The sequence below is a fragment of the Chelonoidis abingdonii genome, chromosome 3 (genome assembly GCF_003597395.2).
Source record: "Chelonoidis abingdonii isolate Lonesome George chromosome 3, CheloAbing_2.0, whole genome shotgun sequence".
In the NCBI taxonomy this organism is placed as follows: domain Eukaryota; kingdom Metazoa; phylum Chordata; order Testudines; family Testudinidae; genus Chelonoidis; species Chelonoidis abingdonii.
The window spans coordinates 161093133-161109724 of NC_133771.1; the positions used below are offsets into that span (position 1 = coordinate 161093133).

The window sequence follows — 16592 nt, forward strand, 5'->3', positions numbered from 1 at the left end:
GTACAGCAATTACCCATCTATGAATTTCTAATGTGTCCATCACCATCATCTGTGTTTGTCTGTCTCTCTCACCTACCTTCATTACATGAGTTTGAGCCTTCAGCCACTATGTAGTAGTAAAATCCCTATAGAGAAATCACTGGCATCGCTGATTTTTTGGAACATAACACGAACTGCTGTAACAGATCAGACCATCTGTTCACCTGGTCCAGTATCACACTTTGGGGCATGACCTATAGCTGATGGATTAAGTGAAGGTGAAAATAACAAATCTGGACAGTTGTGCAATGAGCCAGGATTTGGGGAATTCTTTCCTGGCCTCTGAAGAGATGAGTTTATGCCCTGGAGCATTCAAATGGGTGATTACCTTTATCTTACCAAGAATAACTATAAATGCTGTGAGTCAAAACTTATCCATGCCTTTTTTAAAGCCACTTCCACATTTTGTCTTCACCCCCTGTGACACTTTCTTAGGATATCCAGGGCTGAGTCACCTTGTAATACCCCTGCCTCAGTGAGTGAGACACTTGTTGGTGCTTAACTGGGTGTCAGCTCTTTGACACCACCAGTCTGTGGTGTCAGTCTCTTTGGGGCTCTGCTGGCCCTTACTTTGCATGGCAGATTAACCATAGGTGCACTCCAATCCCTGAGCCCCTTTGAAGCAGTCCCCTGCAGTGTGAGCTACTGGACATGTGCAGAAATTACCAGGTAAGCTGGCGCCAAAGGAACAGTGCATGCACCAGTTTGTTTGCGTTAACTGAGGATCAACTCCAATATAGCAGCACAGCCTGAGATATGTTTATTATCCAAGGTTAAGATTTAAGGGGTAGTGAGTAAGGATAACAATGGAAACAGAAATGGTTACATATCAAACAAAAAGTAAGTAACTCTAAGAAGTGTGTTATAAACAGGCTTAACCCCTCATCATCTAAAGTTGCTTTAGGTGAGAGAAACAATCTTCCTGCATCTCCAACCAACATGTCTGGGATCCCTCTTTCATGAATGCAAAAAGCACTGTCCTGTTTGCTTCCTGTCTGAAAGATAACAAAATATCTCCTTGCATTTTTTTTATATTCTTCAAAGCTGATTTTTGGGCTCCAGAGACAGGGCAACCTCTGCTGGTTTAGTCCCCTGTGTCTTCTCATCCCCTTCTTGACTTCATATGTAAATTGAGCTCATATTATGTTGGCTTACCATGCTTAATTTACAGAGATAGGATGTGTTTTCACCTGTCTATCTCCTCTCTGGAAGAAACAAGTTTTTCTCTTTGGTTGGTGATGGACTTTAAAACATATCTTCCGTACATATACGCAATTACTTAAATATCCTCTCTACATACATGATGCAATGATTGAGGATCAGGATGACATAAGCTTTTATTAGAGACCTCACATGTTATTCTATATGGCTAAATACAATGAAAGCAGTGTGCTAAGGGTGGTGAGTGCCTGGCATGCTAACAGTTGCTGTTACAGAACAGCAAACCCTTGGCCAGTTGGCATCGATGGGCTTCTGTGTCACACCCCTGAGGCAGGGGGCTCCACAGACTCACTATAGATTGTGGGAGGTACTTCCTTTTTATCAGGTCCAAGTTTACTTGGTATTAATTTAATAAGGCATCCTTATTAAATAAGTAATAAGTTACTCTCCTCTTGCGGAAGAGTGAAAATGAATGTTGGATTTGTTTTTCCCTACATCTCTCACAATCTGATATTCAAAACGACCTGGAAACTTTGTTGCCTTGCCCTGTTGCTGTCCTTTCTGGATCTATTTTGTGGATAAACAGGGTTTTGAAATAAGTCTTTAACGTGGCAAGTCCGTGGCACTTTGTGGATGCCGTGGGTACGCACTCACAGTGGCACTTTCCCTACTGAAACAGCACTGTTGTGAAGGCTTCCCAGTTGCAGTACAGCAGCTAAGTTACACTAGAGGCTATTTGGGGGGAGTTCCATCTGTCATTTAGTGTATCTGTTATTACATAAAATGTTTTCAGATTCTCATGTTCTCATGCTCCATGTATTCTGTCCCTTTGCTTCTCTAACTCAACACAGCAGATGTTGTGTACGTGTGACTCGTCTCTATAGCCTGGCACATATGACAAAGGTCTATAGCAAACCATTTATAAGCATAATGGGTTAATTTAGAGGATGAAAGTCTGCAAATGGTGGTGGGGGTTTCTGATCAATTCTGATTTAAACCATTTGGAATAACTCTGCTCTTTCAGTGGGAAAGTCTCTTCGACCCTGCACCTTCAGGTTCTGGGTTCTGTGTTACAAGCTTAGGGACAATCATGCTATGCTCATTAGCAAGAAGCAAGCCTCCTTATGGGGTCTTTAATCTATGAGAGTCCATGTTTCCTGAGGGGGATGTTAGGTACCAAGACCACAACACAAATTATACAGCAACTGTGGAAAAAGGGTGAGCCGTGCATGCCAGGCTCCTCCCGACCGAGGCAGGCAGAGCTGCCCAGGCTTCCCCACTGCCTATATTAGAGTGGATTACAGATCCAAACAGCCCTGACCACTCTTTGAAGGGATCTGATGTGTACGGGTGGGCTGGACCAAAGTCCCCAGATCTGAATATCCCTAAATTTTAGGGGAGAGTGTTTGTTTCAAAATCCAGATCCACACTTTATAGCTCAGGCCATCTCTAGATATATTATCTTTTGGCAGCAGAAATCCTGATCTCATTTGCTGTCTTCTGTGCCATTGTTTGCTGCCTGATCTGTATTTCTCTCCCTTTCTCACCTCACTCATCAGCACAAACCCTTCCTGGGAACATACAGGAATAGAAACTACACATACCCACCTCTGGAACCTACTAACAAGCCAATTCAGGTAATTGCCTGTATCGCATACTGTATATTACACATACACACTTGGATGCAAAATTGCTCCTGTCTAGTGGGTGTTTTCATGTCATTTGGAATTTGTAAACGGTAATTTCTTACTAGGCTTTGAACATACAAATCTCCTCCTATGTCAATGGGTATTTAAATGCTTCTTTTTCAAGTGTTATTTGCAAACACAGTTGTACCAGCCAGTGTGGACTGGGAATAACTTTACTAAAACTAAAACTGTTTTCAAGGGTATGTCTTCACTATCCACTGGATCAGTGGGTAGTGATCGATCCAGCAGGGATCGATTTACCACGTCTCATCTAGACGCGATAAATCGACCCCCGAGCACTCTCCTGTCAACTCCTGTATTCGGGTGCCAGGAGAGGCGCAGGCAGAGTCGACAGGGGAGCGGCAGCAGTCAACTGACCGCTGTGAAGACACCACGGTAAGTAGATCTAAGTACTTCGACTTCAGCTACGTTATTCACGTAGCTGAAGTTGCATAACTTAGATCAACACCCCCCCGCCCCCAGTGTAGACCAGGGCTAAGTCATGACAGTAACAAATCCAGTCAAAGGACACTACAGTAAGTCAGCTGCTCCAGATATACACAGTATTGGCAAGAGAACTTAGGACCTGTCAGCCCCAAAAATGCAGGCCTAGGTCACTTGTTTTAAAGGATTTATAGCCTCATCAGGCACCCAGCCGCTAGAGGCAATGTATTTCCATGCACTTGGGCAGCTCTATCCAGTAGAGGGAAGTGGTGATAACAGTATGTTACATGAACTTGCAATATGTCTCCAATTAACATCTGCTGGCTCTTAAATTAAGGCTTTACATTCCACCATAGCAGAGAAACTACAGCAGAGGAGTTAACATGACCAGTACAGAGCTAATTCCGGGTAGGAACTGGAGAAATGAGCTGGGAACCTGTGCTTGCCAGGTGGCTGGAGGAGGTGTGGATGCCTCCTAAGATAGCTTTGCAGTTCTGTTGGTGTGAGTATGGCTGGGGAAGATGATTGTCCAAAGCAATGGTCTGAGTGCCTAGTTAGGCCTTCTTAATGAGGTCACTGCTGTTGTCTAGCTCCAAATAATGCCCAGCTAGGACCTAATTTCCAAACAAAATAGTGTGAATCACTGCATCGATTACGGATTATAAATAAGGCTAAAATTTTGTCACAAGTATTTTTAATAAAAGTTATGGACAAGACATGGGGCAATAAATAAAAATTCATGGCCCCTGACCTGTTCATGACTTTTACTATAAACACTTGTGACTAAATATTAGCTGCTCTGGGGGTCCCGGGGGCTGATGGCTGTCCTGTGCTCCAGTGGCAGGGGCTGACAGGCCCCGGCCCCTGCTGCCCTGAGGCTCCTGACCCCTGCTCCTCCGACTGCCTCTGGGGCAGTCCCTGTGACAGCTGGTGCTCTGGGACCGCTGCTCTAGGGCCACCCCTAGGATCACTGCTGCTCTGGCAGCCCCCAGGGCCAGCTGCACCAGCAGCGGCCCGTGTGGCTGGTCCCAGGGCCAGTTGCTCGGGCAGTCCTGAGGTCAGCCACACTGGCTGCTACAGCTGCAGAAATCATGGAGATCCTGGAGAGTCACAGAATTCATGAGTTCTGTGACCAGACTCGCAGCCTTAGTTATAAAGAACAACAGGTGGCACTAGCAAGTGCTGCTTCAGGCTGCAACTGAAAAGGAAACCCCCATTCCCCCTCCAAGCTACAGTTCACAGCAGCACCCGGCTTGCTTCTAGAAAGCTAAACAGAGAACTGGAGAAAGGCTTCCATTTCATGATTCTTACACTTTAGTGACCAAGTTGGAAGGATCCCATGGAAGGGGGCAAGAGAGAGGCAGTAGAAGGAAAAGGAGAGAGTGGAAACTGCTTTCCTCCCCCCACTCCCAAAAAATTAATCCAGCTGACAAGTCCTGGACCTTTATAACACCCTCTAACTGGATTGTAGTCTGTCTCTCTGAGCCACACCACTGTGTTAAAGATGAGAGCAGCTACATTTTATTTGATTTTTTTCCTGCAAATCAGGTGATACCCCCAAGCTCTCACACGACCGCTGGTCAACATGGCCTTTGTCTGGGCAAAGAGTGGACACCCCTGCTCCTTATGGGACTTGCCCATTGTATCAATTTATTTTCCTCACTGGCCCATCTCTGCTTCTCAGAATGTACTGTTGCTGCCATTGAGAGGTAGTGTGGATAGAGAAATTGGCACAGGACTATGCCTCAGACATTCCTAGGTTCAGTTCCTGGCTCTGCTACTGAATTGGCACGCTGGCTGACTACCGATCTGTGACATTTCAGAAGATAATACCTATTCTGCCTCACATGAGGACTGTAAGCATTAATTAATAGGGTTGACCAGACTATCACAATTCCGTTTCACAGCAACTTTTAAGGTTTTCTAATTTGGTTTTCTTTCTGCATTGGAATGAAAACAAACCATTTCAAGCATTTAGCAAAAATGATAGGGCAGTGGCTTGGGAGACCCAGGTTCAATTCCCTACACTGCCTGATTTGAAGCCAGAATTTTTCATCCTAGACCACTCTCAGTCAGGCAGAGCAAGGACTCAACCCTGGGTCTCCCACTTTCTGCATCATTGCCTTAACCAAAAGGCTATAGCGTGTGAGAAGTTTTCTTTTCTCCTCTCCCCTCCCTTCCTAAAATAAACTTTGTTGAAATCAGCACATCTCTGTGAAACATTGGCCTTGACAAAACAGTATGTTTGGGTGAAATTTCATTTCACCAAAAATATTGTGACCAGCTGAATTAATCAGTATTTGGACAGCATTTCAGGATGAAAGGCAAGAACTGCCGAGCTCTCAGGTAACTAGTTAGGAACTATTCTTTTTTGGATTTTGATTTGGTTGTAATATTCATTCAGTGTGTTCCAAAGTATACTAATATCTCCTAACCATATTGCTGTTTGTTTTGTTGTTTAAGAATTGGGGCAGTGACCTGTCATGTCCTGCACAGACTCCATCTGAAAGTGTCCCGACATCAGGTGAGAGAGAACTTGTTTTGGACTGAACCACCGAGAGGAGTAATCATCTGTGCTTTTTAAAAGCAAAAATCTTAAAACTGTATTATTGCACATGTTGGATGAGAGGAAAACAACCAGGTTAGGCATTTATATCCAGCTCATAGCAAGAGCATTCTATTTTGCCGAACCCAGCATGTTCACCAGCACAGCGGCTGCATTCTAATGGACAGATAACAACTTGGCTGGCTTAATCAAGCCAGATGTGCCTGGTACATTTGCAGCAAAGCAGCTTTGACCAACCTGGGTGCACCTGCTTGATGAGCAGAACACGTGTATTGTGCCCGGACATAGCGGGAATGCTTTACATCTGAGCAGTTAGTAGGAAACCTAGATTTAGACTTAAAGCCAATTGAAAACAGAACAGAATGAATGTATGCAATTTTAAATCTGTCTAATCTATTTCAGGTTTTTCTAAAGTGACATGTGAAAGGTAGTGTTAAGCTCCGTTTACTTCCTTATTAGTAAAGCACATGATTTGGAGCAAGCCAGGAGGCAGAAGCGAATTGCAAGTTTATTCCTCAGTCTAGTTGATGACTGAGGTTTGTGTAGAACCCTGGGCCTGCTCCTCCTGAAGTCAGTAAAGATTTTTTCATTGTCTGCAATCGGAAGCAAGATCACCAGGCCCTTCACCCAGGATAATATTTTCCAATGATAACTGGTAACCATGCTTTTTTCTTTCTTCTCCTGTCTAGTACACAAGCTACGGCCAACAGATATCAAAATTGTAGCAGCGCTGGGAGATTCTTTGACTGTGAGTACCAGTGCTTCCCCTGAGCCTAGAATGGGAAGGGCAATTCTAGTTTCCCTGGATGTTATGGTGTCAGACACCATCAGATGGAGAGCAAATTGCTGTGACTTGCCCAGCTGTGTCCATTTGCCGTAGCAATATCTTAGAGTTATGAGTGAATCTGGCAATTGTGAAACTGAGGAAGAAATAGCCTGGACTAAAGCCAGAGGTGAGACCCAATCTTGCTGAGGTGCAGAGCTGCCTCAACTCCCATTCACGTTAGTAGCAGTTATAGGGACAGAACAACTCAAAGGATCAGGCTAATATTGCAGATAAGGGTTGTACATGCTTCAATGTTTTGAGAGCTCTGTTGATCCATTTCAGTCTTGACCTACAGTAACCTTGGCTACTCTCACAATGGGCCTTGAGCTCTTCTTGGAGGACCTCAGGCCTGATCTGCAGTACTCCCTGCTATTCCAGCCCCAGCCCCTGAACAGTGACCTGCTTGCATGTTCCCAAGAAATTTTTTTGTTACTTTTATTCTCTTGATTCATGAAATGTTTCAGAGAGAATGGAAAACCTACCTTATGAGACAAGGCTCAAAGAGCGTGGCTTGTTTAACCTAACCAAACAAAGGCTGAGGGGAGATAGGATTGCTCTCTCTAAATATATCAGAGGGATAAATATAGGAAGGGAGAGGAGTTATTTAAGTTAAGCTCCAATGTGGACACAAGAACAAATGGATATAAAGTGGCCATCGTCAAGTTTAGGCTTGAAATTAGGCGAAGGTTTCTACCCATCAGAGGAGTGACGTTCTGGAACCGCCTTCCGAGGGGAACAGTGAGGGGCAAAAAACCTAACTGACTTCAAGACTGAGCTTGATAAGTTTATGGAGCGGCTGGCATGATAGGGCTGCCCACAATGGCACATAGCCAATCTGCTGCTGCTAGCAGCAAATATTTCCAATGACTGGTGATGGGACACTAGATGGGGAGGGCGCTGAGTTACTACAGAGAATTCTGTCCCCGGTGCAGTGGCACTGGAACCCTTTTAATAGTGGGAGTGCTGAAAGCCAGCCCCCTTACTCCTGTCTGTGCCCCACCCCCAGCTGGGGCTGGGAGCAGTGCCGTGTCTCCGGGAGGGGGGGACCCAGACACGGGTAAGGGGACAAAGGCTGGGGGCAGGCACAGGGCCAGGAGTGGCACCTTGGGCATGGGGCCCGCAGCCAGGACCCTGTATGTGGGGCCAGTATAAGAGCCCCGGCCCCAGGGCCAGCAGCCAGGGCCCTGGGAGTGGGGGCCTGAGTGTGGGGCCCCAAGCACATGGGGCCATGACCAGGGAGTGGGGCCAGCACCCCAAGAGTAGAGCCTGGGTGCGGAGGCCCAGGCACACAGCCAGTGGCCAGGAAAAGGGCTGGCAGTTGGGACCTGCACCCTGGGAGATACAGTCCTGCCAGGGAATCTGATGCTTAGGGGACAATGGGGTCATAAGGCTTCCAAACTACAGTTCCCATGAGCCACTGCACTGGCTTAGGTGAATGAAGAATAATGTTGAACTGACCTGAAACAAAATGTTTTAACATTTCAAAATGAATTTTTCTAAAGTTTTCATTGCACAGAAAGATTAGCTGTTTTGACTCTTCTTTCTGATTCAGGACTAAACCAAATGTCAAAATATTGGAATTTCCCACAGGACAGAAATTCTGTTCTTCCAGCCAATTCCACTCAGTACATTTCAACTGACCCTTTAAATGACCCATTCAGTAGCAACAACGTGGGCCAGTAGAGTTCAGCCTACTGGAGGACAAAACCATTCCTGCTTCGCTCAACTTCCTCTGTTAGTGATCTTGCCATTTCATAAATGATTCTTATCATCTTTCCAGACTGCTGTAGGAGCCAAAGCAACCAGCGTGAATGACCTGCAAACAGCCTGGAGAGGACTTTCCTGGAGGTGAAACACACAGCAGTTCGGGATGGAAGTGTGTATGTGAGAGAATGTGTGTGCACGTGTGCGTGCACGCTGTAGTGGGTGGCTGCTTATGGATGAGTGTGACTGTGCATGCAAACATGTTGTGAATGACAGAGGTAGAGGTGTATTCTACAGTCCATTTTGCAGAATCCCAGATATCTGGTTGGCAGGCGTCAGTGCAATCTGTGCACCTTGAACAGCTGGTCCCAGATGCGGTAGGTAACAGTGAGGTTAGACTGCACAGCTCTGATGGGTCAGCATCAGAATAAGTGGAAATAAGTGCCCCATAGTGCTCTGTTGGTAGCCTATAAGGCTATGTCTACACTGCAACCTATGTCGGCATAACTTATGTCGCTCGGGGGTGTGAATAAATCACCTCCTGATCAACATAAGTTACCCTGACATAAACGCTCATGTGCACAGCGCTATGTCGGCAGGAGAGCTTCTCCCAGTGACATAGCTCCTGCTGTTTAGGGGTGGTTTTTTTATGCCAATGGGAGAGCTCTCCCCCGTTGGCATAGAGCGTCTTCACCATACGCACTCCAATAGTACAACTGCATCAGTGCAGCGGTGCTGCTGCGGTGCCGCTGCAGCGCTGCCCATGTAGACATGGCACTAAGGCTGTGTGTACTGCCTTAGTTGCAGCCCTGTTTGACTTGATCTGAAATCTGCCTTTCAGTACTTTCCCTGAATTCACACTTGACCTATGGTTTATCCCCTTATTCCTGGTTGAGTCTTTTCTTTCTTTTCTCTCCCTGAGCTGATACAGCAGCAACATATGGTTACTGCATGACAGATGGTATGTGCTTACAGTATTAACCCTGCTGACTGATTGATTCTGTTTTTTTCCCCCGCCCCTCCGTAGCATTGGAGGTGATGGAACCCTAGAGACTCACACGACTTTACCCAGTGAGTATTTTGAAAATTCCCAAAGTGGGGAAGGGAAAGGGCACTCTTTGCTGTAAGACTTGGCAAGGCAAATGCTCTAAGACTCGGCCAGGCAAATGCTGGAAAGTTTGTGCTGGCTTCCCACCTTCCTTATACAGGGCCCAGGATGCACGTCTGTTGGGGATCTGAGGAATTTATTCAAACCCCAGGGGAGAACTCCTGGGAGAACTGGGGAGAACTCCTCTGCTAAAAGTTTGAGTCAGTTCCTCCATTTGATGGTTCTGGATGGGGCTGTAACATCAGCTCAGCTGAACAGATGAGGGGCAGATTACAGGAGGAAATGACTAAAATGACACAAATCCAAAGCAGATGCTCTTCCTTTATTTCAAGCTGTAGCCTCAAGTGACAAGGCGGAAACCTTGCAGGAGCTGTGGACTATTGATGCATTACAGAGCAATTGATGGTCCACCGAGTGCTGGCTGGTCACATGGTGATGGCTCCTCCTTATTTCCAGCTGCTAAACTGTTCTGGAAGAAGCTAATAATAAGTTAAATATTTACCTAACACTAATATTATTCCATTTAAGCAATTGTTGTAGTTGCCATGGAGACTACAAAAGGGAGGGGAAGTGGTTCTTGTGTCCATGAATTGGAGGGAGCTTGGTCCATGACAATTCTTCTATTAATATGCGATCAGTGCTCTGGAATGGTTTGACAATGCCTGAGAGTGTGTAGGATTTTACTTCAATCATTATCTTGTATCCATGTGCCATGGGCACCACTGAGTTTTAAATCAAAATTGGAGTCTGTTTTATACTGTGTGAAGTATTATAAATGTATTGCTAACTACAAAGAGGCTTTGAATTCCACCTACTGCATTACAGACACAGTAACAATAATAATAATTTGCATATATAATACCTTCCAGCTGAGGATCTGAATGAATTCTACAAACTTTAATTAAAGCCTTGTTTCACCTTTGTGAATAGGTGTCATTACCTCCAACGTGTATATGGAGAAACCGAGGCACAGATAGGTTAAATGCCCAAAGTCGCAGTGAACGTGTCTTGACTTTTAGCCCCATGCCTCAGCCGTAAGACTGGCAAGTGGTTTGTGTAGGAGGGGATGCTGACCCTTGCTCGCAGTGCAAAGGATAACCAGCATGTCTTCTCCTGTCTTTAAGATATTTTGAAAAAGTTTAATTCAGAACTCTTCGGCTTCTCCACTGGCACCGAAAAGGAAACAGCCGGGTTCAACTCAGCAGTGGGAGGAGCCAAAGCGAAGTAAGCATAATCACGTCCTAGTCAGGGAGATAGTGGCATGAGAGGCTGGTGGACTGGCAGGTTAAGCTGCATCCCAAGGCTGAGGTTATTCCTGAGTTAATATTAATTATCAAACCAGTTGCTCTTTAATGGCTGATCCTATCTATACTGTGCATATATCTCTAAGGCATAATATTCTTTCTTCTGAATATTTGAGGAGCCTGTTTGTTTGACTCTTTCTACATGGGAGAGATGTCATCTTTTGACTAGACCTTCCCATCCCATATCTTCCGAGTCTGGTACCAGTGCTTTAACCACAAGACACTCCTTATTCCCACAGTGAATTGTCCCATATGTCTTTTACATGTAGGTCACTGGCTCAGTGTCAGACCAGGGCGGTAAAGATCTGAAAGTCATTGCCATCTCCCAGCTGTTGAATGACTTCTGGGTAACAAGATGGTATGTCGCAGTCCAGTGTCTAATGAATAGGAGCCCATTATTAGCATTAAAAGCTATCCTGGCTAGCAGCACTAGTAGAGCAGTAGAGGATTGAATGAACTATGGAGACTGAACTCCCCTCTCCTTTCCTTGAGAACGACTCCTTCAGAGCCACAGATGTGTAAAATGTGCAGGCAGCCTATATTGCTGCTGCACCCAATCTATGGCTACACAGAGGACTTCAGTCTCCAGGACCGTCAATCCAGCAGCTTTCACCAGCGCTACATTTACTTGTAAGCGAGTTGCAGGTTAGCCAGCAAAGTTCGCATGGCTGTGAAATACTTTGTCATCTCCAAGAGCAGGTTTGGGAATTGAGTGTTTTCCTCCAAACACAATCCTTTTGAGCCAGTCCTTCAAGAAGAATAACTCATCTCAGTCACCATGCTGCTTGGCAGCCAACCTGGCTGGAGCCCTTGCAGCTCAGATTATCCACCTATGATTATTCTCACATGTGAGCCATTGCTTTCCCTGCGTGGCCCTGGTGGTCCTGAAGTTCCATAAGATGGGGCCAGGAGGAGAAATCGAAGCCTTCCCAAGTTATGTTCATTCTGCTCATCATGTCACAACAAGGATCTGAGTGCTCTTCTTTCCTCTCTCCATAGCAATATGTCAACCCAGGCGCGTGAACTGGTGGAGCTAATGAGAGGCAACTCGGTAAGTGCATAGCTTCTATAACCCATGTAGCACATTTGGGTGGTGGGGAGAGGCGGGTTTCACAGCTGGAAAAAGGATCAAGGCATTTCTCACTGGTGTCAAGGTGTGTGAGTGCAGTGGGTGGATCACGGCAGCCAGGAAATTGTTACTCCGTTATCTATATTAACCCTGATCAGGCCTGGGGTCCCATTGCACTGGTGCTGAACAACCACATAGGAAGATGCAGTCCCTGCTCTGTAGAACTAAACATGAAATTTAAGGCAAGGTAGGCAATGGCCTAACGTAATGGTTCTGAACCATTGAAAAGTTGGAGTGAGGAAGACGGGGTCAGGCGGGTACACAGATTGGCTGGAGAAACAGGAAGGGACTGGGAAACCACTATGGATGGTGGCCAGGGGACTGTAATGGGGAGGAGAGAGTTAAGTGTAGAGGCAAAGATGAAAGCAGGTGGCCTGGTGAGGCTGTGGAGACAAAAAACAGTGAATTAAAACAGCCAGCAGCAGTGAGCCAGGTATCTGGTGTAGAGGGCCTGCCCCTCACCCCTGGAGTTCCTGCCCCAAGGAGGTTGGTGATGCTGGCATGCTGTGCTGGTGAGGGGGTGGCTGTAGCCTGGCCAGTAGGTCAGGCCACCTGAAGCAATGGTCCTGACCAGTCCACTGAGACAATACTGTGCAATGTGTTGGGGGAGGGGGAATGCTGAGGATGTCACAGTTTTCTGGAGGCATAAAGTGGCCTGCTGCTTGCTCCAGAGTAGCCTGCTGTTCCTGGTCCAATGGGGGCTGGGAAGGGGATTGAAGGGCTCCCTGGCTTTTATCATAGCCATAAGTGCTGCTCTTTCTGGGGTGTATGAAAAATAGGAGACACTTGGTCTCCCCTCCTCAAGGTGTTGGTGGGACCTACGTGGGATGTTGGGTGCTGGGGAGAGACTTGTTGGTCCAGGGAGATCACCATGGGACAGTGGGAGTGCCCAGTGCTTCCTGTCTCCTTCTGGATGGTGGGTCAGAGTACTGAAAAGGCAGGGCTCTCCAAAGCATGTGTCCATGTGTAGCTGCACAGATGCCTTGGGCCAAGTTACTGTCTGTTATTCTGCATTATTAATTTTTTGTCAGGGTGAGGGAAAGCGGGGAGTATCCCTCTCTGAGAAGAGCTGAGTGGAAAAACTGGCATTTGAGCAATAGACTAAATTGTTCTCAGATTTAGCAGGGTGTGTTTCCAATCATCCACCCCTTTAAAAAAAGGGGGCAGGACTCTGTCCTGCCTGGCACCCCACTGTAGGGCAAAGAGGTGGAAATGAGATGAGAATTCAGCCCTTTGGCGATTCCCAGGCCCTTCTTCTATTTGTGGGATAGATTCACAGCCGTTAGTTATGTAAACTCTCTGCTCTAAAAATAGATGCTTTCCATTCCTTTCTTTGTACTACATGCTACAGAATGTTTTCCACTGCGTTCCCGCTCTCAGCAGCCCCTATTGTTGGTGGTGGTGACGTGGATTTAGCAGCTGCCCTTATGAGCCCAATGAAGTCACCAGCCTCCTGGACTGTTCTGTTTTAATCCAAATGTCTGTCCCCCCAGAGCTTGCCTCGCTCCTTTTCGGCATTCCTGATAGTACTCACTCAGCTGGCAGGGATTCCCAGTGACTCATGTTCCACTGACGCAGCTTTAGTGCATTATCGTCTAATCCTTTCTCCCTTCCCTGCTTACTGCTACACTGCACCCAGCATTTGGCATTAATGGGTAGATCTCCCCATCCCAACCTCTGCTGCCGAAATCCATTTAGAACTGTGGTCTCCGACTCCCAGTAAACAGAACTTTGTACAGCAGCTACCCTGACAACCTACCAGGCAGCTTCCAGTTCCCCTTTCTGGTAGGAATTTCATAACAAAAGCCAAGATGTATTCTACCACCTCCCATTCACCACATTTCCCCTCAGAGACACACACACACAGTTTCCTGACGTCAGTTTTCCCATTGTTAATTCCGCATGGCTCATTTTCATTGTTTTGACACGCTTGATATACTCCATTTAACTGTATTTTTAAATGTTGCCTCCACGTCCCTAAGCAGTTTTGAGCTGTTAGAATATTGCACTCTATGCTTTTTATGTGTCACTAGAAAATTAACTTCAAGGAGGACTGGAAACTGATCACTCTCTTCATTGGAGGCAATGACCTGTGTCATTACTGCTTGGACAGGGTATGTATCTAGAAACTGGGCACATACCTCTAGGTGCTTGGCAGATGAACAAGGTTAACAGTCCATTCATTTCCCCTTTATCAGACAGCCAATGCCCTTGTACCTCTAAAAAGCAACAGGAACTTGTGTTCATTTAATATCTCCCGTACCTGAAATGAGTGCGCTGCTTTTACAGTGGGATATTGGAGCTCTAGATCAGGGCTTCATTAGCAGTAAGTCATTATTTAAGAGCTAAAGATCTATCCAGCACTGTACAACACAGGAGAAGAAGAGACAGTCCCTGCCTCGAGGAGATTGTAATCTAAATAGACCAAACAATCCGAATGTGAAAGGCCACATGTGTATTCTTACTGAGACATTGAAGTGCCATTGTGTTCTGGAAAGTGACTCCATAAAAATGCCATAAGGGGATTCCATGTTTCTGGTCTGTCTTAGTTAGAGTTGCCAACCCTCTGGGATTGTCTTGGAGTCTCCAGGAATTAAAGATTAATCTTGAATTAAAGATTATGCCATGTGATGACACCTCCAGGAGTACGTCCAATCAAAATTGACAACCCTACAATGGCACCAGAGCAGGGGTGGGCAAACTTTTTGACCCAAGGGCCACATCAAGTAATAGAAATTGTATGGCGGGCCATGAATGCTCACTAAATTGGGGTTGGGGTGTGGGAGGGGGTGAAGGCTCTGGGGTGGGGCTGCGGATGAGGAGTTTGGGGCGTAGGAGGGTGCTCTGGGCTGGAACTGAGGGGTTTGGAGGATGGGAGGTGGATCAAGGCTGGGGCAGGGGTGCAGGTTCTGGCTGGGGGTACAGGCACTGGGGTGGTGCTGGGGATGAGAGGGTTTGGGGTGTGGGGTGCAGGAGGGTTCTCCGGGCTGGGATCAAGGGGTTTGGAGAGTGGGAGGGGGATCAGGGCAGGGGCAGGTGGTTGGGGCATGGGGAGAGGCTATGGGGGTGCAGGCTCTGAGCAGCGCTTACCTAAAACGATAAGCAGTGGGATGTCCCGTCTCTGGCTCCTAGGCAGAGGCACGGCTGCCTCATCTGCAGGCACCCCTCTGCAGCTCCCATTGGAGCACACAGGAGCTGTGTGGTCCGGCCCCTGACCCAGTGCCCCGGCCAGAGTGCTGGAGCAGGGCTGAGCCGCATGGGCCGACTTAAAACAGCTTGCGGGCAGGATCTGGCCCATGGGCCATAGTTTGCCCACTCCTGCACCAGAGCAAATATGATCATGTTACAAGTAGAAATGTCTTTTCCTAACTACCAGCCATACACGCTTACCATGCTGATCTGAGAGTTAGCCTGGGTTATTTCCTTCTCACATATCATCCCCAGTAGTAAAGGTTCTGCAGGACAAACTATCGGCCTGAACCTACACCCACTGATGTAAATTGAAGTCTTTCCATTGACTTTCAGTGAGGCCTCAATCTAGCACAGGGGCGGGCAAACTTTTTGGCTTGAGGGCCGCATCAGGTTTTGTAAATTGTATGGAGGGCCAGTTAGGGGAGGGGGTCGTGGCCCGGCCCCCACCCACTATCTGCCCCTCCTGTCCCCGGGACTCCTGCCCCATCCATTCCCCCCTGTTCCCTGTCGGCTGCTCTGGGACCCTTGCTTCATTCACACACCCCTGCTCCCCATCCCCGACTGCCCCCGGACCTGAGCTACCCCATCCAACCTCTCCTCTCATTCCTGATGGCCCCCCTGGGGCCCCTGCCCCATCCAACCACACCTTCTCTCTGTCCCCTGACTGGCACCGGAACCCCTGCCCCTGACTGCCCCCCCACCCCATACAATCCCCCCTCCTTCTTGACTGCCCCCCTGGAACCTCTGCCCCGATTCAACCGCCTGTTCTCCCTCCAACCACCCCAACCTCTATCCACACTCCCGTCCCCTGACCATCATCCTGAACTCCCCTGCCCTCTATCCAATCCCCCCGCTCCCCGCCTCCTTACTGCACTGCCTGGAGCGCCGGTGGCTGGCAGAGCTACAGCCATGCCACCTGCCTGGAGCCGGGCCATGCTGCCATTGCTGCCACCAGGCAGGAGAGAGCACTGGATCAGGCTGGGCTCTGCAGCTGGGCAGCCCCAGGAGCTCACAGAGCATTGTGCCAGCAGCGGAGTGAGTGAGAGAGCTGAGGTTGCAGGGGACAGCAGGGGAGGGGCCATAGTTTACCCACCTGCAACTCCTCATGCAAAGTGGGGTTGCATAGGTATCGCTCAGTGCCTAATTTGGCTTGCAGAATCATTTATTACTGGAGATTATATGATGGAGGAAAGAACCCAGCTTGATTCTCAGATCCCAGATTTAATTTCCAGGGCTGGCAGTTAGGAAAACAAATCTGTTTGTAAATGGATCAAACTAGGTCTGGAGTCAGTGAAACACATTAAACATGATTTATTTGGTCATTCTTCAGAGTAAAAATGCACCTTAAAAGAATGCTGACAAGAACTGTTGTAAAACAGGACTGGATTTGGATTAAGGGATTGTATTGGTCACATGGAAATGCCATAATTA

General features: G+C 47.3%; 1 protein-coding gene across 1 annotated transcript in view; it reads left to right on the forward strand.

Moving 5' to 3' along the window:
- PLB1 (phospholipase B1) overlaps positions 1-16592 on the forward strand; it is a 126075-nt gene that overhangs the window by 96574 nt on the left and 12909 nt on the right. The window contains exons 44-51 of the mRNA XM_032790231.1: positions 2760-2837; positions 5796-5856; positions 6588-6646; positions 8505-8572; positions 9456-9499; positions 10661-10760; positions 11840-11891; positions 14003-14083. Coding sequence (XP_032646122.1) covers positions 2760-2837; positions 5796-5856; positions 6588-6646; positions 8505-8572; positions 9456-9499; positions 10661-10760; positions 11840-11891; positions 14003-14083 — 543 coding nt within the window. The remainder of the gene's footprint in view (positions 1-2759; positions 2838-5795; positions 5857-6587; positions 6647-8504; positions 8573-9455; positions 9500-10660; positions 10761-11839; positions 11892-14002; positions 14084-16592) is intronic.